Raw genomic sequence first — 22,753 nt, 5'->3', positions numbered from 1 at the left:
GGGCCGGGCCCCCGGCGGGCGCTGCCTCCTCTGGGCGGGCTGCCCGGGTTCGGTTGCCCGCGGGCTCCGGCGGTGGAGGAAGGGATAGCGGCCCTGGGCGCTTTCTGCCCCCGGAATGCGGGGAATGCGGTGGCGGTGGGGCGGCTCCGCCTGGCCCGGCCCGGCCCCACCGCTGCGCGGGCGAACGGCGGGGAGCGCGGCCGCTGTAGCTCCGCGCTGGGGCGCGGAGGAGCGAGACGCGACCCGCCAGGCGTGGGGGGACCTGGTGGGTGGGAGGTGGGCGCTGACACGGGGGTTGTTGCTCTCCCGGGGAGGACGGGCGCACCAGTGTCAGCCCGTGACCGTGAGCACAGGCGGAGGGCGGTGGTCGTGGTGGTGGTGTCGGTTTCCAACGGGTTGTCGTGGTCTGCCGAGACACGGCTCGGTGCATAGCTGTTCTTTGAGGCTACGATAACGTCATGTCTAGCGTTTCGCTCGTTTTGCTGTCCCTTCACACGTGCATTACTTGTGAAATCTGTCTGATGTACAGAACTCCCCCTCACAGCAGGAGAGAAGGTGTTTCTGTCCAGGACCCTGACATCGGCCTCCTAAGAGATCTGGTTTCATGTTTGAACGTGAGGTTTAGTTTCTTCATTTTGTGGTGTCTCATTCTGTAGAGCTACAACAGCAAGATGAAAGTTAACAGCTTGGAAGAAGTCAAGCTCAACTATAAGTCAAAACATCACCATATGTTAGTACTGCAACACATGCAATGTAGACAAATTTCATATTGCTGTGAGTCTTAAATCGTAATCTACAAAATACATGGACCTACCCCGTGTTTCAGCTGTTTATGTAAATGGCTGGTTTCCAGTCTTTGTTACTTCAGTTGTAGAACACTGTGACAGATCTTGGCTAGAAGTGAAAAAAATGGTAACTTGGCAAGTTTTTTACAGGAGCTTAGATACTGTTTGTGTGAGGGTAAGTGATAATAGCGTATTGATCTCAGATACGAGCTTGTAGGCTAAATGTAACCTAGTAATGTAAGGTTCTATAGCAAATGTGTAAATTAATATATACATGCTTAAGATTTCATTGCATATCTTTGTCAGTGTATTTTGAATCAGAATCGGTTAGGTTGGAAAAGACCTTTAAGAACGAATGCATCTGCTAACCTAGCACTGCCACGTCCACCACTAAGCTCTGTCCCTAAGTGCCACATTCACAGGTCTTTTCAGTCCCTCCAGGGATGGTGACTCAACCACTCCCCTGGGCAGCCTGTTCCAGTGCTTGTCAACCCTTTTGGTGAAGAAATTTTTCCTAATTTCCAATCTAAACCTCCCCTGGCACAACTTGAGGTCATTTTCTCTCCTCCTATCACTTGTTACTTGGGAGAAGAGACGGACACCCAGGCAGGCTCTGGTGTCAGCTTTGTGATAGGTCAAAGCTTCTGCTTAAGAAATTGGTCCTACAGGAAAAACCTATTAGCATCATAAGATAATACTTTGGCAATTTAAAATTATTTTGCAAGTACTATTCAGAGTGCTACTAGCTGACAGCATTATTATCATGCAGTTCCTTGTGAAGTGTGATTCTGCCTCCCACACACCTTTGGAAATAGGTAAAACTATACTTGTGATCCAATAGAGAACTCCAAGATCTACTCAGAATAATAGTATTAACTCTGCAACTAGGCTGACCCGAAATGAAACAGGCTCTAACGTGCTCATAGTTATGTATCTTATGGAAAAAAAAAGGGAGCTTATCTTCATCAAATTCATACTGAACTTTAGTGAACAAAAGAATAGAAGTGAGTAGAAATTTACTGGTTGTCTTACTATTTGTGGTGAAATTCTAATTTTAGCAACACGGGAATTGTGTGCCCTTTGTCACGCTTGTTCTTTAAAAAGTCTTTTTCATTAACCAGGTTAGATTTTTTTTGCCACAAGTTCTTAATGGACGGTCTATAATTTCTTTGCAGGGATACTTTATAGCTGACTTTTCCATTTTCAGTGATTGATAATAAAACCAAAAATACTATAAATATTACCCCACTATTAGTTTTCCATTGCAACAGCAGGAATGCTGACAAAATGAGAAGTGGGAGAATATGGTGCAGACAATTGCTCCTGGGAAAGGAAGGCACTCCTCCATGCAATGCCTCTACTGGAATAATGGCCTCTGGTATAAAAGTTTGTCGGCCTTGCGTTGCTTTTGGCAGATGCAGGTTCAGCCAATGCAGCAACCAGACAGACTGGATACTGTGGACTAAGAGGAAATGTCTTCAAAAGGTAGAGTGCGTACTTTATATGCAAGTCTGCTCCTACTCCTATTTCTGCTTCCCTTGAAAAAATACACTTGCCTCATCCCTTCCTATCTCCATTTTCCCATAGAAATGAAGAAAGAAACACAAAACCCCACCCCAATCTTAACAAAGCAGAGACTTAAAACTCTACCTGCAGTGTGGTAAATTCGTATCTCCTCTCCCACAGAAGAATCTTTTTGGGAACCACTCTTTTACCAGTCAAGGGACAGAGCAGCCATTATAAAACCTCTACAAAATATCTACAAATGTTTTGTTTACTGTGAGAACAGTCACTTGTAATAATATAGATTTTTTTTTTCCCCCATTGCCCATGCATTTCTGTACCAAATGACTGGTCCGACTTTGTAGTAATTATGTTGCTTGGCCAAAGGGGCCAGTGGTATCTGCAAGTTAGTTGCCTTATCTAAGTGAGGCTGTGTGAAAGCACTCATGATTTGGGGAATGCCTAGGAAGATAAGGTAAGAGAATTTGGTTATAGAAGCAGATAAAGCCAGAGATACAGAACCCAAATTATTTGCTTCCAAATACGTTGCCTTTGAGCTCTAATTTTGTTGGCCTTTTACGAAAGGAAAGGGTTTGTGCTTATTTGTTGGTGTAGGTATTAAAACATGTTATGCAAATACCTTTTAGGCTTCTCTTGGTTTTTAAAAAACAGAGCAATGCTATTTAACTTTACAAATTGAAGCCACTATAGCTTAACAGAAATTTATTCAATTTACAACATCAAAAAATGAAGAATTACTGTTTATTAGGTACAGAATGGTTAGGTTTTGCTATGTGTGCTGAGCTTGTGTTTAGCTAGAAATTGAACTGTATAAACTATCATTTTAGTGTTTTGCCAAAATACTTGAAATTTATGGTTACATAGAGAAAAATTATCAAAATATGTTTTGTATTTAACCTAGATTATTAAAAAAAGGGATATTAACTGTAGTTAATAAATTGGCAGGTTTCTTATTTGTTAATCACACACAACATTATTCTTAGGACAAGCAGAGATACTCAAAGATACAGGTGGGAGACTAATGAGATTTTTCAGGAGCGCTCTGATGAAGTTCCAATTCCTACTTGTGTTTTTTTAAGTATCTTCTTGCGAGATTTTTCAAATGTAGGTTTTTGGTTATTTAAAGTTTTTAAAACTACCAGGTCTGAATCTCTCCTACTTCTTTTTTATGCATAGACAAAAGGAGGAAAATAAGCTTTCCTACCTTCTCAGATCTAAATTTTCTTCAGTTTTGCATTAACTTGTTAAGATGCTTTTCTGGAGCACAGGAAAATGTTTTCAGGCTTTAGAAGTGTCACAGGAAAGTAAGTGTTTATTTTTAATTAATTTAACACTTCTTCTTTTCATGTGGTATTATTTTAAATAACAGGTAGTCCTATTTATAGCCAGAAAGAAACAGTCTCAGAGGTCAAACATTTAGGGTAGGATCCATCTTACCCAACTTTAGTAATCTAGAAGTTAGGCACGGAGTCTCAATCAGTCATCTAGGCTCCTTCTATAGATAAATTGGGATGGGGAGGGAAGGGAGAGAGGCAGGTCTGCAGGCAGTTCATTCCATCCTGAGATACTCATCCCGCTATCTAAATCTCTTGGTCTTTGAAGGTGCCTATCTCTCTATTGATTAAAGATGGAGTCTGGATGACTAGCTCAGATTAGAGAGCAGACTTTTGGATGGCTACAGTTAGGATGGGTTTCCTCACAACTGGCAGAATAAATTCTCTAAAGAGTGAGCATGGATAGGAGCGTTGGGGTTTTTTGTGTATGTGTATTATATAAAAAAATATTAATGTATCCTTTCTAAATGAATGAGTGGATAACTTTATTACAGAATACAACTCTCCTTTGAAAAATTACATTTGCTGTAATGCAGGAGGAACTGGCCATAAGTACATAAGCAATTTTAGAAGTTGAGTCACATAAGTACTTCTGACTTGCCAGGCAGTTAGTTACTTGCAGGTGCAGTGCTATGTAGCAGATGATACAAACAAAAAGACTAAGTATGTCAAGGAGAGTTTCACAGCATATAGCCTAAAATCTTTAGTGAAATACTGTGTAAAGTAAGTGTGTATATTTAAAGGCAAGCTATTTTAATTTGTCGCTACAGCCTTAGGTAACCTGTCATTCCAGAATCAAGCTGACTTCCTAAGGCTGCAACAATAAGGAATTCATACTGAACGATAGTCATATGCCGCCATGATTGAATTCATATACAGCCAATGCATTTTAAACCCCACCAAACCTGTTCAGAGATAAACTATAAATAATAATCTAAAGGAAACACTTTGATGTCTGTTTTGTATACAGTATTTGAGACACGTGAACAGGAGAAAGATACTTTTTCATCACTACCTTGTAATATTTTAAAGTAATGTATGCTGGACTAGATGACTAATGTTCTAAAGTTTCCATAGCACAATCCACTCGGCGCATCATTCTGAAAAGGAGTATAATAATTAAAGCAGGAGTGAAGCCATATGATCTATATGTAGCACAGCTGCGTGCACTTCCTGGGGATTTGAGTGTCTGATACGGCATGTGTTTCAGCCCTGCGTTTGGTGGATTAGAGATGTAATTTCTTTAAACAATAACATAAATTGTATGCTTAATCCAATACACATGATGCAAAAAGAGCATACTTAGTGGAGAATGCTGTGGCCTCATTGGGAATGTGTTGCTATGCACTCTCATAAAACTCTTGCACTAATAGGTATTGTTAATTTTTTATGTTGTAGCTACAGAAGCTACAGCTCTGTAAGACAGATTACACGCCATCATTTTTACAGATGGAAAATCTTGTTCTGTTCCCCTGTAATTTATAATGATGAAACTATTAACTATATTTGAAGGGGTAGAGAAAACAAAAACGTAAATGTCCTGGGAGAGGTTCTCTCTGCCTATGCTTTTTGGCTTATAACCATTTAGGCTCTCAAGATGTTTCTTTACAAAAATCCGTTTTCTTAAATTTTCAGTATTCCCATTATGAGTGGAAGTATCTGTGACTAGCTAGCTGATGGCTTATTAGTTGAAATACTAATTAGTGAGGGGATAAAGTAACCAGGCAATCCTTCACTCTTTACTGCTTTCTTTTTATATGCCACCTTATTTTGGGTGTGTCACTTCACTGAAGTTTGAGAGGAAAAAGGATGGGTCATGTTTTAAGATTGAGTCCAGCCATTTCATTTGTTATTGTAAGTCTAAAATTGTTCCTGGGTATCTCAGCCATGATTCAGTGATTCAAGTCTCAAGTGTTTTTGACAATTTCTGTATGAAGGGATTTCAAATATTTCCTCTCTCAGCTAAAGGCCTAATGCAGAATTCAGTGATACGTGATTAATTTTTACCCCATGCTGCAAAAATGATGGGCAGCTAATCTTCAACTTTTCTATTAACCATCACTTCCTTGTTTAAGATGGGCAACTAGTTACTGTAATTGAAAACAATCTGCTTGTTTTTCTTATGTTTACTGCTGGATCAGATGCAGGTTTGTTTTCATGTTAAATTTGTATTCTTCCCATATTCAAACTGAGTAATTCCTAATTTGAAATGTGTATTTTCTGCTAGAATATGTCTTTTTCTTGGTTAGTTTACTTGAGGTAAGTAGATCTAATAAGAAAAAACCATGCAGAGGGTATAATGTAATGGAGCTCGTGCTTCCTGCTGTGGTACCTGGTAATGGGTGAACTCAAAGGGTTACAGCTTGGAAGGGGAGATTAGCAAAGTCCTCTGCTTGATTCTGAACTCTGGGATCTACTGGAAGGTGTTTTTCAGCAATTACTGAGACAAGGAGATGTGCAAAGGAGGCTTGGAGAGAAAAACATGTCTCTGAGTGGAACAACACTGACATATAGTAGGAGAAAGAAATTATAAACCACATTAAGTGTGTATTTTTAAAAAAATAGTAATCTGTTTATCCTTAGTATTTAAACAGCTACCTTAGTAAGACTATGCTACTGGAAAAACCTTCGGTACCTTTTGTGTGTGTGTACTCATCACAGATTTTACAGATCAGAATACACAAGGTAAGTTTCCTCTAAAAATACAATACAGAGCATTGAATCTGTTTAAATAAAACACCATTACAGTTGTGAAACAAGATATGGTTATGATTTAAGATACACCTCTATGGAAAACATTCCTGTGCTATATATATATTTCACATATATATACTTAAAAAAAAAAAAAAAAAAATTGCTTTTCGAGATAAAGGCATGATGTTCTATTCCTGGGAACATTAATGAGACAGGCTGATTTTGCCCAAGTGCCTTGGTTTGTAATCTTCCAGAAATATATTTCTGAATAATTTTTATTTTTACTGTTGTGATCCTACAACAAGGTTTACTACAATTCTTAGCTGCATAAACAGAAGAGTGTCAGTCGTAAAGGGAGGTGAATTGTATGCAGCATTGATGGAACCCTATTGAAAATGATTCCATGAAGAGCCCAAGAAATAGTGACAGTAGAAAATGTATCACTGGTATGTGTTTAGAATCTATTTTAGGTTGATTTATTCAAAGAGGATATCATAATATGCAGCTGAAGATTTGAAAGACTGGAAAGGAGTGTGTTCATCATGGAGGAGTACGTACAATAACAACCCACTTGTTTGGGATGATTAGATGCTACTTTAAAGGTTTGTCTGTTCCTTATGTCTCAAATTCAAAACCAGTATTTCTGTTTTACTAAACGGACAAGCTACAGCACAAGGTAAAGTTACTTGCATCTTTCCTCTTTTTTCTTCCAATTGCTGTGTGAAAGTTCTACAGAATTTTTTTTTCTTGCCTTCTGTTTCTGTACATGTTTAAATTAGTAGCCTTAATTTAAAAAGAGGTGTAATAGTTAGCATTAATAAGAATACATAATTTCAAAGCAAAGTAAAAATATTTTTGGCAAGATTCCTTTTCTAGTTGCATTACTCCAAAAGAATTAACTAAATCAAAGTATGCTGAAAAGTATTTATGTCTCGGTGTTTACTGAAACAAGAGTCGGATCCTTTGTTAAAATTGGTATGTCTCCAATTCTTAGCTTACTGAAAGAAATGCATAATTTAAATTTTTGCTAATTATTTTAAAGAAGCGTCTTGAGTTCCTAACTGGGACCAAAAGAATTTTCTTTTCAAGCTGTATGTGATATGATATGTGGAATACAACGTAAGGTGAGAACTGTAATGTGAAGTAGAAGAGAATTTAAACGAGGCTATTTTTCTGTACAAGTACACTAAATTAAAAGTATACCTGAAGCCTCAAGAGTAAAGAGTCAATAACAGTGCTGCAAAAAAGAGATTTGAGACTGCGATATATATATCCTCAAGATAAATAATGGAGTTAATTATAAAAGTGGAAATGCTTTTGGTTAGACCCCCAAAAAAGGGCATCCTTCCCTGTATTTTTGGTCTTGTATCAAATGCCATTTTATTAATTCCTCCCTTTTCCTCCCATAACACTCTGGTTGTACTCACAGTTTAGTTGTTGCCATTTTGCTTGTTTATATAGCATTCCATATGAAATACCTCACAACAGTTTCTACTTCGTCCCTAAATAATTCCCCCTTAATTGCAGCAACTCTTAATATTATCAAAAGCATGCTAAACATAACAGGTTAAAACAAGAAATGAAGACTACAACTGATACTGCAGGAAAAATCTGTGTAGGCAGAAACAGATGGGATTCATTCAGTATACTGCTGTTAGTTTTACCACCCACAGAATCCCTATTATCATTTCCTAGCAAACACACTTCATTAGCTCTGAAGAAATCTCTATTGTCTGTTCCAGCAGATAGCTGAAGTGAAGTTACTGTGATGATATGGGTATAAAAGGTCATGTCAATTAAAAAAAAGTAACTTTAGGTTTTTGAAGGTCATAATAATTAAAAAGTGTATTTACATTTGATGACAACCAATAATATAAATTGAAGAACAACTTCCAAATTTATCCTTTATTACTAAAAGTATTCCTCCTGCAAGTGTTGAGCATTAGGATATTGTGGTACGATTGTTCTACCTGTTCCCTACTTGTTTGTTCGTTTTTCCCAATTAATTAAAGTGACACTATAAACTTGAGAAATCGATGTGCTGTCACGGAGGAAGGACGCAAGGTTCTGCCTTTTGCTGAAGCACAAGCTGACATTCCTGATTTGTATACCGGGTGGAGTTCTGCATTCTTTTTATTCCTGTGAGTGTTGACAGTGATGACAGTTCTTATAGGAGAGACAGTGCTTTGATCACGTGGGTAGCTGGGTATGAGGAGGAAACTTGCATTGAATTATTGTAAGGGACACAATGACTTAGGAAAGCTGGGTGAGTGAATGGGAAACTAGAAATTCTGATTCTTCTGCCCCTTTTCTGAGAAAAATAAAAAAATTTAAAAATGCTGTTGTACTGTAATGCAAGTTATAAAGCAGCTTTGCTGTAAATGGGATCAGATGGAGCCAAATTAAAAAAGAAAAAAAACCTGTGAGTGCTTGTTTTGTTATTGTAGAGGGGAAAAAACCCCTAAAATTATGAAAAACTGCCTGATCCGATTCACAAATATTGGTACAACTATGAGGAGCAAGGCACTGTGGTATAAGGGTGGAAACTCCACGAGCTGGTGTAGCTACCAGAGTACTCATACTGTTAAACCACAACCAAAGAAATCCCAGTAACCTTAGCAGAATTTAATTAAAACTTCCAAATAATCCATTCTTGTGGTGGTCAGTTCATTTTGAGTTAGGGGAGAGTAATCGTTTCCAAGTAGTTTGCCTGCAGCAGTGGAATAGACTACAGGAATTTCTTGTTTATGAGTTCTTCATAAATTACCAAATCAGAGTCACATGGCTTTGTATTCTTAAAGAGAATATTAGCTGCTAGATGTTAGTTGCTAAAGGTCATGGAATTATAGTATGAAGAGCTTGTTGTTCAGGCACTACCTTGTCACTTCTTGTTCCTCCATTTAACGAATCGTTAACCAACGTACTATTTAACGCCTCAGGGAAATCTCCGTCTTACTATTCTTTCTTTCCTAGTCACTTTACAGATTTCCGTGAATGAAACAATAGAGATGTCACGTGTTGATTTCCTCAGTTAGTTTCATTTCAGCCATCTGGTGGTGATGTCACATATAATCACCTGCGTCTAACAAGCATCCGATAGTTTTCCTTCCTTGGGGACTGAAAATACAATACACATATACATACCAGCTCTGTATCAGGCTGCATTTGTACTACAAACAGTGGTTTGCTATCATGATTCAGATAAATAGGAGACTAGTTCAGCTGTTTTAGTTACTTTAGATCATTTCCTGCAACTTTACTCATCTTCCCAATTAACATGAATACACATTTGGGGTTTTTTCCAAGTTAGCCATTAAAGAGGTTAAGTAGGTTGGGCTCCGTGACTAATGCTTCCTTGGCTCTGACTGTATTTTGCTGCCTCCCTAGAGTATTCCATAATACTTCATTAGCATGCAGGGCATACTCCAAGATTCCTAATTGTAGGACAACACTTGAAAATGTTCTAGAAATCTCAGAGCTCCACAATGAGAAATTCTGGCCTCTGCCCTTTGCATGAAGGGGCAAATACAGAAGTGCTTGTACTGTAACAAGACCACATCTTGCATGAGCATTGTCATTACTAATTCAGCTCCCTACTGCTGAGCTTTCATGTTCTGTATTGATTTTAAAAAAAAAATAAATTACCAGTGCCACAGCAAGACTTGGTCAAGATGGCACTACGGCAATTGGATGAGGCTTTTCAACCCCTATAGAGGTTTGTTGTTCCACTAACCAATTACAAAGGTGGTAAACAGTTTTTGTCACTGCTGATGGCTTATCTCAGGCAACAAATGAAAAACACAGTTGCTGAACTATTTTATTACACAAAGTTTAAATGTAATCCTCTTGGTTTAGAAATGTCAGCAATATAAAGAGGTAGCAGCTAAATGGAAACAACATTATTTGTCAATGAGCAGTAAGCATTTCCCCTACTAGTGTTTAATTGTGAATCATGATGAATATTACCATATTACCTCCATGGATTAAAGTCCTGATCTTAAATAGTCATTTGCATCGAAAATGGGTTTGTTCAGGAGCTGAGGCTTGTCTATATGGACACCTACCTGGACCAAGAAAACTTTTTTAAGTTAGCTTTAGATATCACCTTAGCTAAATTAGAAAAAAAGGTACATATTCTAAGAGTATTCACTTCCAGGGTACTCCTTTGCAATGCTTCTCTACCTAGGGCTATGCTCCAGGTGCTAGTGCTGCAAAGAAAACTGATTGCTTCTCCCACACCTCACTGTAAATAAGAAATGGCACTTACAATGCCTTAGCTAACTTTCCTCTATTGTCTTTTATACTATCCGGTATGCTTCAGCATGGAGGAGCAGAGAGTATATAGATAGTACTAGAGCTGTTACACATTATGGGCATGTTGATTTCTGCTTTCGAGTCAAACTACTAACTGAAAATTAATTTCCTCCTCCTGTATCCTACTCAATTAAAAAAAAAATATTTAAACACACATACCAGTTTTACTTCCCTTATCTTTTGCAGAGATTTGTGCGTTAAGATTATCACAAACAGGAAGGAATATTCTGCAACCTTCACAGAAATTAGATGCACTAATGGAAGAACCAGTTGCAGACAGCATTATTTCAGTAGAAATTGTAGTTTCCAGACACGGTTGCCCATACGTACCTTCTTTCCCTACTAGAAAATCAAGCAAGTCAGATACCAAGAAGCATTAGGAGTTGGAGTAGGTTAAGTTTACCTACAAGTGCAGTTAACTGTGCTCCACAGGCAGGTTAGCAGAAGGTCCTCTTGCTTTTCAATTAACCTGTAGATCAGACAGCCTGCTGATGTGGCTCAGTCCCAGCGTGCTAGGTTCTAGCTAAGGTGAAGCAAGTCCTGCAGTGATTAATGTTTTTTTCTCTAGCTTGTTTTCCTCAGCTCTGTAATTGAAAATTGCTAAAGCAAGTCATTTGAAGTATGTGTAGTATCTTAGGAACTATAACTTAGTGATCATAAATTTGCATTACAAATGGCTATATAGCTCCTTACCTGGCATAAATTATCAATCTGAACCACTTATTAACTATACCACAACTCTGACCCACCCTGTAATCACCACTGGCCAAATATCTGTTCATTTGAAGCTCCATTTTCTTCTAGTTTTTATTCTCTATTCCCTTCTTAAGGGTGCTTTTGGTTTTATGTAGGAAGAACTCACTATTTGTTTCTTTACTTCTCATTCATTTGAAATTGAGTAATGCTATACCTGCCTTTTAAAAAAAAGAAGCTTTCAGAGAAATATGACTGGTAATTTTACTCTACTCATAGTAGGTATAGCTATTAAGCTTAAGCAGAAGTATAAATTTTGAAGAAATTAAAGGCAACACAGTGTTTGGACTGTTTAAAATGTTTACCATCAGCAGGTAAGGTTATCAAGCTCCTGAATATTCAAATACAAAATATTTAAATTATGGCCAGATACTGCAGTCAGAGAGATTGAAAAGCAAAACTTTAATCAAGCTGAAAGATTTAAGATGTTTCAATGAAGTAGTTAAAAAGATGTACATAAGCATTAAGTCATTAAAATGACTTAAGCCTCTTAATCTTCTCAAAAGCAGGTTAGGCTAAATTTAAACAAAACATTACATGAACTCCAATTTTGGTTTTATACACTATGTATCCTTGGTACAGAACTCAGTACATACAGTTCTGAAAACTGATTTTTGTTAAGATAGTACAGGTTCCTAGAGTCTCCAAAATATAATACTAGCTATGGAGTTACTTTAACAGCTATCTGCAAAAACCACTAATGACCCATCCTAGTAACACATATATTACTTCTAAATTTTCAGGAAAAAGAAAGACTCTTTGAAGTCAGTTAAATGTTTGTTTATACTCATATTAACTGCTGCCACTGTAAGTGATTTCATTATTCCCTTTAACTTCTGAGATTTTCATAAGCTCAAATGGCAGATGAGGGCCCATGTAATATAAATTTTCTCGTATGATATGAGTACGTTATTACTTACTCCTTTGCAAAATTTGTGACTAAAGGAACAGCCTTTCATAATAATTCCATAGGTCTACTGAATATGAAGGACAATAAAAGATAGTTGCCAATAATGTACTTTCTGAAAAGTCTGTAAACATTTTGCATGGTGTTTTAATAACAATAAAGCTTTTGTTATAAAACCTTGTAGAACTAAGAACTCTTTAAAAATGCAAGGTTCTAAAAAGAACTTTTTGTACTCTTAATTATTGCACCACAAGTTGACAAAAAGCTGAAGAGAATTAAGTCCTCATACTTGGCGCAGTATTAAATGACATTTTAAAAGCAGATGGGGTATTTAAAAAGTTCTAGCCAAAAAAAGATATCATTAGGGGGAGAAAAAAAAAAGGCTTAATGCCATTATAAGAAATGTTGGCTAATTCTATTAAGAAGTTTAGTTGTAGAAATTTGGTCTTATTCAATGTACTACTGAAAAAGTTTAACATGGAATTTGTATTAAAAAAATGCTTATTCTAAAAATTAGGTTGACAGACTCCAGTATACTTTGTCCAACATGTTTAATTCCTTCTTGCTCAATGGATTTATTAGTTTTCTAATTACAACAGATGGATCAGGTACAGTTTTAGAATTAACTTCCCTATGGTTGTAACTTGCTTCATTTACAGTAAAGAAGACAAACCACCAAATTCATACTCCCAGAAGAGGTCTTTAATGATGGCCAGCACCAGAGGACTCTGAAACAAAGACACGAGTTAGACTGTTCAAACAGCAGAGCAAATCAATTCAGGAACGTAGTTCAGAACCTAAAACAGACAACTGTATCTACATTTGAGTACAAGAATTGGCAGATTCAACTGCCCTGTCAAATAAAGCAAAACCTTCAAACTACATACATAAACTTGGCCAATACTAAAAATCCTCTTTCACAAATTTTAAAGCACTATTGCAGACAAACTTCCATTTTTCCTCAGTTTTGGTATGGTTCTTTCTAAATTAAAGTTTATTTATGCTGTTATCCTTAAGTTTACTGGGCAGTATTTTCACTAATTACACATTTAAAAATGGAAATAATGTTTTGCATATACAAATTCAACTGGGAGCAAATAGGCTATCTATCATGCTGCAGAAAGTTAACTGAGATATAGCAGCTCATGAAAAATTAAATTCCAATGTGATGTCAGAAGAAACTGTCCATGAATACGTAAAGACTACTTTATAGAAGATATAAAAATACACGTTCAAAATACAAGTTCAAACTTCTTAGTTTCTGGACAGCTAAAATAGCAGCTACTCTTGAGATTGTCCTGATTTAAGTAATTACATTAAATGGTTGTTACTATTATTTAAAAGAATTCCTCCCCGCAACCAGTCAAGGCATACAACTTCATTTCTACTCCTAAAACCTATGCAAAGGACAAGTTAAGACAGAGGTAGCATCCGTGCAGATTCACAGATGCTTCTAGGTTATAAAACCAACCATCAATAGAAACAAAACTAGGTATTTTGAAGTAGTCTTTAAACATTTTCTAAATCCATAACTTAACCCGCAAGTTTACGTAAAATACACTCAGCTAATTTTTACTGCACTCATTTAAAAAATACAACAGGGTATTAGATGTTTAATACTTACTATCTGCCACTGCTTTTTTGCCTGGAAAAAAAAAGAAAAAACCAAGCTGAACAATGACAGTTCAAAAAAATACTTCCCATTTGTTTTTCGCAGATAAACTTCAATTATATTATACTACTTGTGATTTGCTAATTTACCTTGAACAAGATTTAAAAAGTGTACAATGCATACTTGCTATTGTTCATGTCAGTAAACGTTATATTGATTTTTTTTTAAAAGTTGTTTTTAATTAACCAAGACTCCATGCATTTAGATATTGTAGCCATTAAGATGACTACTGTAGTTCAAAATAAACGTATTCATAATGGTACTATTTTACATAAGATATGGATATATATACACACACAACATACAGATGTAAACTGAAGTGATAAGAATACAGTTTGCTTTAAAATCTTCCTTTGTAAGTAAAATAGCTTATCTTACATTCCCATTGTAATTCTTCTTCTAAAATAGTGATTCACAGTGATCAGGCAAAAATAGATGGAAAAAGTTCTTCATAAGGAAGACAGTCATAAGAAGTCATGCCTTGGAAATAGTAATTTGAATTATGAATAAAGCCATGAGCAACTTGATCTAACTACTTTAAGCAGTGGTTTGGACCAGGTGAGCTCAAGAGGTCCCTTCCAAACTAAGTTATTCTACAACATACACTTCTATAAATAAATGTATTATTTTTATTTGCAAAACTGTTCCCCAAACTGCGGAAACGGCTACAGCTATTAACAGCTATTTTCACTTTAAAATAATGCTTAGTATACAGAGCATACAGTTGCCCCTTATCAAGGTTTTGGCCCTCAAAACCCTACACCACCACATCTATTATCTAAATCATAAATGAAAATAAAAGTAGCATGACATGAACACAAACTTGAAACAGTCTCTCAATTTTGAATTCTCCTTGAAATTAAACGAGTTAAAGCAAAAGTTAAACTCCCCCCACCAGGCTGTTCAACTACTTATGTTTACTTCTGCTTGTAAATGTAGTGCAACAGTTCTGGACATGCTACAAGTTATTTGGACAAAGCTAGAGAAATGTTGAGGTAACATCACTCGGCTGCGCTCACAGCGAGGGGTTCCTTTCCCTGTCAAGTTTGTCTACAGTTAATAACGTTTCATTGTTCATGACAGCTAGCAAAGGGTTTGACTTGGATTTTTTTCAGTATAGCCTAAACTGAAGAACAGGACCTTTAAGACACCATAATCTATTGTACCCTTCTACTTTGAGGGACCTGGCCCACTCAAATTTATTATTTTTATGTTAGATGTTCTGTTTCATCCTCTGAGAAAGTGATCCAATATCACCAAGTAACACACATTTTAATCTGCAACAACGTACCTCACATTTTGAGGTGCATCGGCCCAAAATAAATGAAGTGCTTTAACTTTCACAAGTTCACATGGGAAAACCTTTTAAAAACTATTTTTTTTGCAGATCTTGAGCAAAAACTTAACAACTAATTCTAAAAAAAAAATAAAAATAATTCTAACCAAAGTAAGTTTTAGTTCAGAACAATCTTACATTCCTCTTCAGGATAAATCTACAGGAGAAGCCTCTGGCTATATGTTGCAAGTTAGATGCGTGTTTTTAAAACCAGTTCTTATGTTACCTTCATAATGTAGTATCTGAGTATTTTTGTTAGTATAAACTTCTACACTGAGCATGTTAAAAACTTCTAAATTTTTATGGCAAAGACCTGGCTTTAAGTAATTGAGTATTAATTTCTTTGCTGGATGTTTTCAATTACTGATTTCTAACTGTTAAGGATATTCTCATCTATAAAGCTTATCTATAAAGTAACAGCTAATGAAGACTATAATGTGTAACTTACCACCATATGAAATTTTGTAGTAGACATAAGCTGTTAATGCTACACCAACCCATATTTCTTGATACACAGTAGTGAAGTAGAATTTCATGGCTCTCAATGACTTTGGAAGCATAGTCTGCACCATCTGAAAATTATAGGAAGTGCTGCCATGGTGAGTTTTGCAACTGTATTCTTACCTGCTGTATTTTTAATATATATACATATATTTTTATATATACACACTCCTGATATATATCAGCAGCAGTTTACAGGTTAAAAAAAATATCCCCAAACATGCAGAAGTACTTACTCCAAAGCAAAGCAATGAAACTTCAGAGTTAAGGTTACAATTTATGGGCTAAGACAATAAAAAATAATAAATTACAGCTGATTAGAGGGTTCAAAGATGACTCAATAGAGCATTTACAGAGTAGCAATAGCTAGGCTCCTCTCTCCCTATCAGTGACAGCTTTTTTTAATGTTTCCAGATTCTCTCAGGAGGAAAGGCTCCTTCTGGACAAGCTAGAGAGGCTCCTGCCTTACAGTACCAAGTTAGTTTCCCTCCATCCCCCACAGTTGTCTCTCCCAATATGGTAATTTCTACTCAAAATAGCAAAATAAATGATGCTGAGCTACTGAATCTGAATTTTATAGCAAAATAAATGATGCTGATTTATCAGGAATATTTTACTTTCAAAATATGCCCCAGGAGCAAGAAGCCTATTGCTGGGGGTTTTTTCCTTTCTATGCAGCTTTGTTAGACAAACAGAAAACTGTAAGATATTTTAAAATAAAGCTTACCCTAACTCACATTTGCACCACATTGCACTGAAATACTATGTGTTCTACTGTCTTACATACAGCACTTCACCCCAATAAAGTCACTATTTACACTTATTACAACACAATTAAGTCAGCTATATACACATATGACCAGTATATGGTAAACCAGAGTCCCAGGAAAGAAAATCAGATTTAAACTTTTATGAGGTAATGCTTATGTATTTACCATTACTAAATGTAAAGCATCCTTTGGCAAGCATCAAAAAGAATGCAAGGGTAGCCAATGTCAAAACAACTGGAAAAATCTAGGTGCTTCTTAAAGAACGAAAGCATCTTCATGATAATTAAGGTATAATTATAGACAAACCCACATTTATGTTTACCTCTTTATGGACAGACACTTCAATCGAATTTATTACTGTGGACAGATTTCCTGAAACAGCATTGTGCTTTCTCCAATACTATTAAGAACACTGCACCTCCCCCAAAGTTTCCAGTATTTGTAGTTTCAAAAGAATAGTGCCAGAATAGCAGTAATTCTGCTATAGCAGAATATCAAGACATACTAACAAGGAGACTGAATACGAAGGATTATCCCATCACTATAAAAAACCCAGACAATAAGCAACGCTATTTCCAATTAACACCCTGCTAAAACCCGGCAGAAACCTTTCCCCAACGCCTCGTTGTCGAGACATTGCTCAGGCCTTTTTTCTGAAATCTATCCGGAACGGCGCTGAACTGCCCTTCTCACTGCCCTCCCCGCCGGGACGCCCCGCAGCCCGCGGTACCGCCCGCCCGAGGCCTGACCCACACGGCTTCTTCCGCACGGGAGGGGGGGGGTGGTGCTGGGTAAGGGCAGAGCTGGAGCGCCGCTAGCCGCGTCCCCTCCCTTTCCCCAGGTGAACCACAACTGCCTCCCGAGACAGCCCTGAGCGATGCCCGCCAACACCTGGCAGCGCTCGCTTGGGCCGAAACCCACCGTTAGAGCCGGGAGCGCGCGGGCTGGCAGCGAAGGTCACCGAACGGGGACGGGCTCCGCTACCGCCGCCAGGGATGCTGGGAAAGGACGTGCCAACGAGCGAAGACATCGGACCAACAAAGGCGCCGCCGCCGCCGCGCAGCGCCCCCTACTGCTGTGGAGGACGGAAACGCCGCGCGCACCCCGCCTGCGACCGGCCAGCCCGGACCCCGTACGGCTGCGCCTCCACCCGGCGCCGCTACCGCTCCTCACGGCCCGCAGTGCGCGGGGTAAGCGGCCTGGCTCAATGTCTGAGTTCCGCCACGTCCCGGCGCTCCCCTCAGCCGCTCCAGGGCCTTGCCCGGCCCTCACAGAGTTCCTGTCGCTGTAGAAACCCACACGCAGTCCCAGGGTCCCTCTCACCACGGGGTTTTGCCCGGTCTGCGCCTCACTCCTACTTCTGGAGGGAACACAGCAAGTGTCCTGTGCAAGGACAATGCTGGGAAGGCCCTGTCGCGTCTCTAGGTAGCGTGCCGCTTAGGAGAATCGCTTCTCCTGGAGGACGGGGAGGCACCTGCTGGGTCAGATTCAGGAGGGCTGAGGCATCTACGTGCCTGTGGGCCACTTCCTCCAGGCGATGGGAAGGACAGGCCGATTGGGATTCTTGAGCAGCTCTCGGCCGTTCTGTGGGTGTACGGGGGGAACTGACTGCCCTGCGCCTCCCGTGGCTGAGAAGGGAGGGACCCAGCGGGACGGGAGGCCGCGCTACTGAGCTCGGAACGCACCTTAGCAACCACCACAACAGCCTCGCGGCGGCTGCAAAGTCAAGTGCCTGGCGCCTGGGTCACGTGCCAGGGGCGTGGCCGGGCCGAAGGCGGGAAGGGGGCGGTGCAGGCAGGCGCGCGTGGCGGGAGCTGTGGTGCGAGGCGCGGACGTTGAGCCCCGTGTGGCCGCCATCATGCTGCGGAAGCTCACCGGAGAGCAGATCAGCGACTGGTTCACCATCGGCAAAGCCGTGACCGCTGTCGAGTTCTTGGGTCAGGAGGCGCAGTCAGGTGCCACGTGCAGTTCTCTCTGCCGCCCCCCAGGCCCTCTCGGTGCACGGGAGGCCTTAACAGCTGCGAGGTGAGTGCAGGGTGTTGGGCCTCCGCTCTTGGTGGCTGGGAGATGCTCCTCGTGCCCGGGGTGAAGGGCTGTCTGTGAGGGTACCGGTGTGCCGGTGGCCCTGGGTGTGCAGGGCATTTCTCTGGGGTCTGGATTACCTCTTGTGGCTCCCCTGCTCCCTGTGGGCTCAGTGGTGTGGTTGTTGGGTTCCAGCCTAATGTTCTCGGTGGTGTTTGTGGCTGTAGTCCAGGTGTGGATAGGTGTGTTTCTGTGGGTTTAACACTTCAGTTATTTTCTGATTTGCTACTTACCTCTATTGTCTCAATCATCACTAGGCATGGTATGTGTGGGACTTGCTTTCTCTGAAGTGTTTTAGCACTGTTGTGCAATTGCAGCAAGTGCTGTTGAAAAACTGTAGAACAGTTAGAAAAGACCTGGTTTGTTCTGATTAAGGTGTGTAGCTTGGGAATTTTGGCAGTGGCAAGTGATAAATAAAATGAGATTCAGGAGTAAACTTACTTGTTCAATGGGGAATAATATTCTCACTGAGTATTTTTTTTATGTGTTTACTAAATCAATGAGTAACACTGCTGATTTGAGCTGATCTTTTTTTCCCCTCATAGTCCCTTAAAAGTGTTACTGGCTTTTATCACGTTATTTTCAGTGGCTGATCCTTGAACGTCAAATAATTATTTTAGAGTGCATAATTTTTTTGACCAGTAGTGTTTCATACATTATATGTAACTAAGCACTTTTGAGTTGATTCATTCTTTGTTTATGCCAAAGTTCATAAGCAAATATTCTTAATAATGAGTAGGTGTTACCTACCCTATAACTTTGTTGCTAAGTTTAATTTGTTATGCTACAAATTTGTGAAAATGTGACATTTCTTAGCTGTTCTCCTTCTTTCCTCTATTGTTCCTCTCCAGCCAGCAATTTTTCAGCAGTTAAGATACTAATGTCACCTACAGCAGATGTTCTCAGTTATTTCAAACTGAATCTTTGTTTGCTTCCCTATGGGAACTTTTTGTTTTCTCTGAGCAGCAATTAACAATCTGTTTTTCTGAATAGACTGCTGTGTGTTTTTTAACTAAATTGTGTATGTTCATTGTTCTTCTGACCTATCTGAAGCATTTAAGTTACCAGGATAAAGTGAGTTCAAGGTATATTGGCTTGTCATTCCTTGGATGTGCTTTATTCGCAGGTGGTAGAGTTTAAAGTCAAGGAGAACTGTATGTATATTTGCATAGCAGCCAGGTACACTTGGTTTTTACTAGTACCTGGATATTGGGGACGGACGGGCAGAAAGGACTTTTCCCTGGATGCTGCCTAAACTGGAAAGTGGTGTGGCAGTGCATGATAATCTTAATTTTTAGATCAGGTTTGGTTAATGTATTCATGGTGGCTATAGAAAAGTGTTTTGTATGTACTTTCATATACTAAAGTCTTTTTCAAAATTAGCTGCAGATACAATCTAGAGTGAGTGTCTGTTCCTGTGTGATGTACAGCAGTATGGGTCGCTGTGTTTCAGAAACTCTCTTAAAGGGTGTACATTGGCTACTGAGAAAGAATGAACCTTTTCCCTAACATCTTAACAGCAGTTATTCTGACAGTTCAGCAGAGACTGTTCAGGCTATCGGTTTCTATCTTTGCTTCAAGGAAAGGATAAAACTGGCACATCAAAATATCTATCCCCTCTTATCCTTCAATGTAAAAGTGCTGCCATTAGCAAGCTCTGAATCTCTGACTGAAAGCTATTGGGTTTTATGCAAGTAGTTAAAGTTTTCCAGAAGTGACCAGACAGAATTTTATAGGTTTTTTTATGGTTATTTACTGCGAATGTGATTCCTAAACCCAGTATATATGAGATGCCTGGTACTTCTCTGTCTTTATTTAGGTGCCAATAACATTTCTGTAGTACTTGAGAAATGTTTGACAAGAGATTCTTGAATCCAGCTGAGCATTAAGCCACTGAAATCTACTAAGTAAAAAAATTAGCAAGATTCATCAAGCCTTGTGTGCCTAGGCAGAGGCAAATCTTTATCTTTGGTTAGACAGATACCTCCTTCCACTCAAAGCCCTTAGCAGATAACTTAATTGTGGGGTTTGACAGTTGTGTTACCAGAGATAAGTTATTTTTACAGGTTTATTTTTTTCTTTATTTTTTTCTTTCTGAGAAAGGGAGGGGGGATATGCATCCTAAATAGCCATTTATGTAAGTGTAGACAGAATTTGCTTGTCGTTAGAGATGTATGAAATCTTTGAGCATAGATGATAGGTGCATATGCATGCTGCTGCAAAATGGAAAGAACTGCTATAAGAAGGTGTATTTGCTCAGCTGTGTCTTGTTTCCATATACACTTCTGTTTCACAGTTCTGGGAATGTGCTTACATTTAGAGAGCTTTTGCAAAACTTGAAGAATCTTGAGAAGGTTTAAATTGAAGTAGGAAATGCTTAGATTCTATTCATTGGCTTCTTAAGAAACAGTTTGAAGAGCTGAAAACAAAATAACTTCTCGCCTTTTGTTGAGGCTGCTTGTCGCATAATAGTCTATTTTAATATTTCCTTCAAAACTCTTAGTTTGTTTCTTGAGAAAATCAAACCCAAAGTTATTTCAAGTTTTTAAAATACTTATTTATTTTTATTTCAAGCTGGATACATGATTATTGATGGAGACTGGCTTCCTACTTCTTTTGTCTAAATTTGTATGTAAGAATGTGTAGGATTAATACTAAATTGGTAATGGTAATAAATAACAGGTGTGTTATTGCACACAAGTGTGTGTAATAACTAGTATTTCACAAAAATGTTACTGAGACTGTTTAGTGGGATCTGAAAGCCTCATGTCTCCCTTCAAAAGATGTAGAATGCATTCTCTTCCTTTGCCAGTGATGCCTCATTTTCCAAGGCTTTTAAGATTATCTTGTTATCTAAACTACCTCCAGAATAGCAGTATTAGTAATTGAGCTTGTTAGGGAAAGATAATAGTTCTCAGAAACTGTGGTTGGAAGTTTGATACTTAAATAGCTCGTTGATTAACTTTTTAATTCCTCTGATCAAGTTTAACTGAATGAAAAGAAATTTAGACACTTAAATCCTTCCTTGTTATCAAAACAGTTGTGGTCACATTAAAACACTTAAAGGCTTAAGTGTGGAAAAAGTGATTATTCTCTCTTTGATTTCTTGCATTTCATAGAAGTAGTTTTCACCAAGTTAGCCCTTTTTTATAGCCAGTTTATTTGGGTAAAAACATTGCGTGCTCTTTGTTCTGCCTGACACCCGTCCAGGTGGGAGCTATTGCTGCCCTTTAAAGTTATTACGACTCGCCTTTCTGTCACTGGAGTGGTTTGTGTCAGCTGCCTGCCTGTGTCAGAAATATCAGCTGAGTTAGTGTAAGGAACAAGATTGTTTCAGATCACCTTATGCAAATCGTCTAGGCCATAAATAAAAAGTGCTTAAAGAATCAGTTGAGTTCTCAGAAATCTTCAGCAGGGAAATGACTGGCTTACAGCCATGTTAGTGCTATCTGCTATAGCTGAAATCTCAGCGTAAGCTGAATTCCAGAAAATAGCTCATCTGCTGGCAGACTGAGGTACAGATTCTTTTTGTAGTGTGTTGCGGTAAACCTAGCAGATCTGTTTAAAACATATTTAACTTTTTTTAGTTTGTCTTATTGCTCTTAAACCTTTGTTTTTTCTATGCTTTTCTCTGCTTTTTAAGTAGAGAGAGAGAGAGTACGTAATACTTTCATGGGATGAAAGTGCTCATATTCTGTAAAGTTTAACTCTCGTTTCTGTTTTTGAAGACATGGCGAAAGTGAGGTCTTAGCAGATGGCATTTTCTCAGCCTTTGGATAATTTTTCCCCCCCCCCCGTATCCTCTCCAGTTCCCAGTATGGTTTCTCCCTCTCCTTTCTTCCCAGGTATGGACCCTAGAACTGGATGCAGTAGTCTAGTATCAGTTTCATCAATAAAACACACATATAAAAGCAGATAAGCTTATTTTGTGCGTTTCCTTAGCATTGCATCGGGATTTAACATTGAATTGTCTATGATGCCTAGATACGTTTTTTAACTGTTACTCAGTGACTGCCTTGTAGTTTATGTTGTAGTTGATGGTCCTTGTTTCTGGACTTGGAAGACTGAATTTGTTTATATT

At 38.6% G+C, this 22,753-nt stretch overlaps 1 protein-coding gene across 1 annotated transcript; it reads right to left on the bottom strand.

Moving 5' to 3' along the window:
* Window positions 1-12,845: 12,845 nt before the first annotated feature.
* ATP5MJ (ATP synthase membrane subunit j) lies at window positions 12,846-18,277 on the bottom strand. The gene is made up of 4 exons (XM_075753442.1): window positions 17,512-18,277; window positions 15,768-15,891; window positions 13,936-13,956; window positions 12,846-13,039 (listed from the first exon to the last, which is right to left on the bottom strand). Exons 2-4 carry the CDS (start codon window positions 15,889-15,891, stop codon window positions 13,014-13,016), a joined length of 171 nt encoding a protein of 56 aa, XP_075609557.1. The 5' UTR covers window positions 17,512-18,277; the 3' UTR covers window positions 12,846-13,013.
* Between the last annotated feature and the right edge of the window lie 4,476 nt (window positions 18,278-22,753).

The sequence above is a fragment of the Balearica regulorum genome, chromosome 5 (assembly GCF_011004875.1).
Source record: "Balearica regulorum gibbericeps isolate bBalReg1 chromosome 5, bBalReg1.pri, whole genome shotgun sequence".
Taxonomy (NCBI): Eukaryota; Metazoa; Chordata; class Aves; order Gruiformes; family Gruidae; genus Balearica; species Balearica regulorum.
The sequence above is the reverse complement of the archived record's forward strand: the minus strand, read 5'-3'. Positions and strand labels throughout refer to the sequence as shown.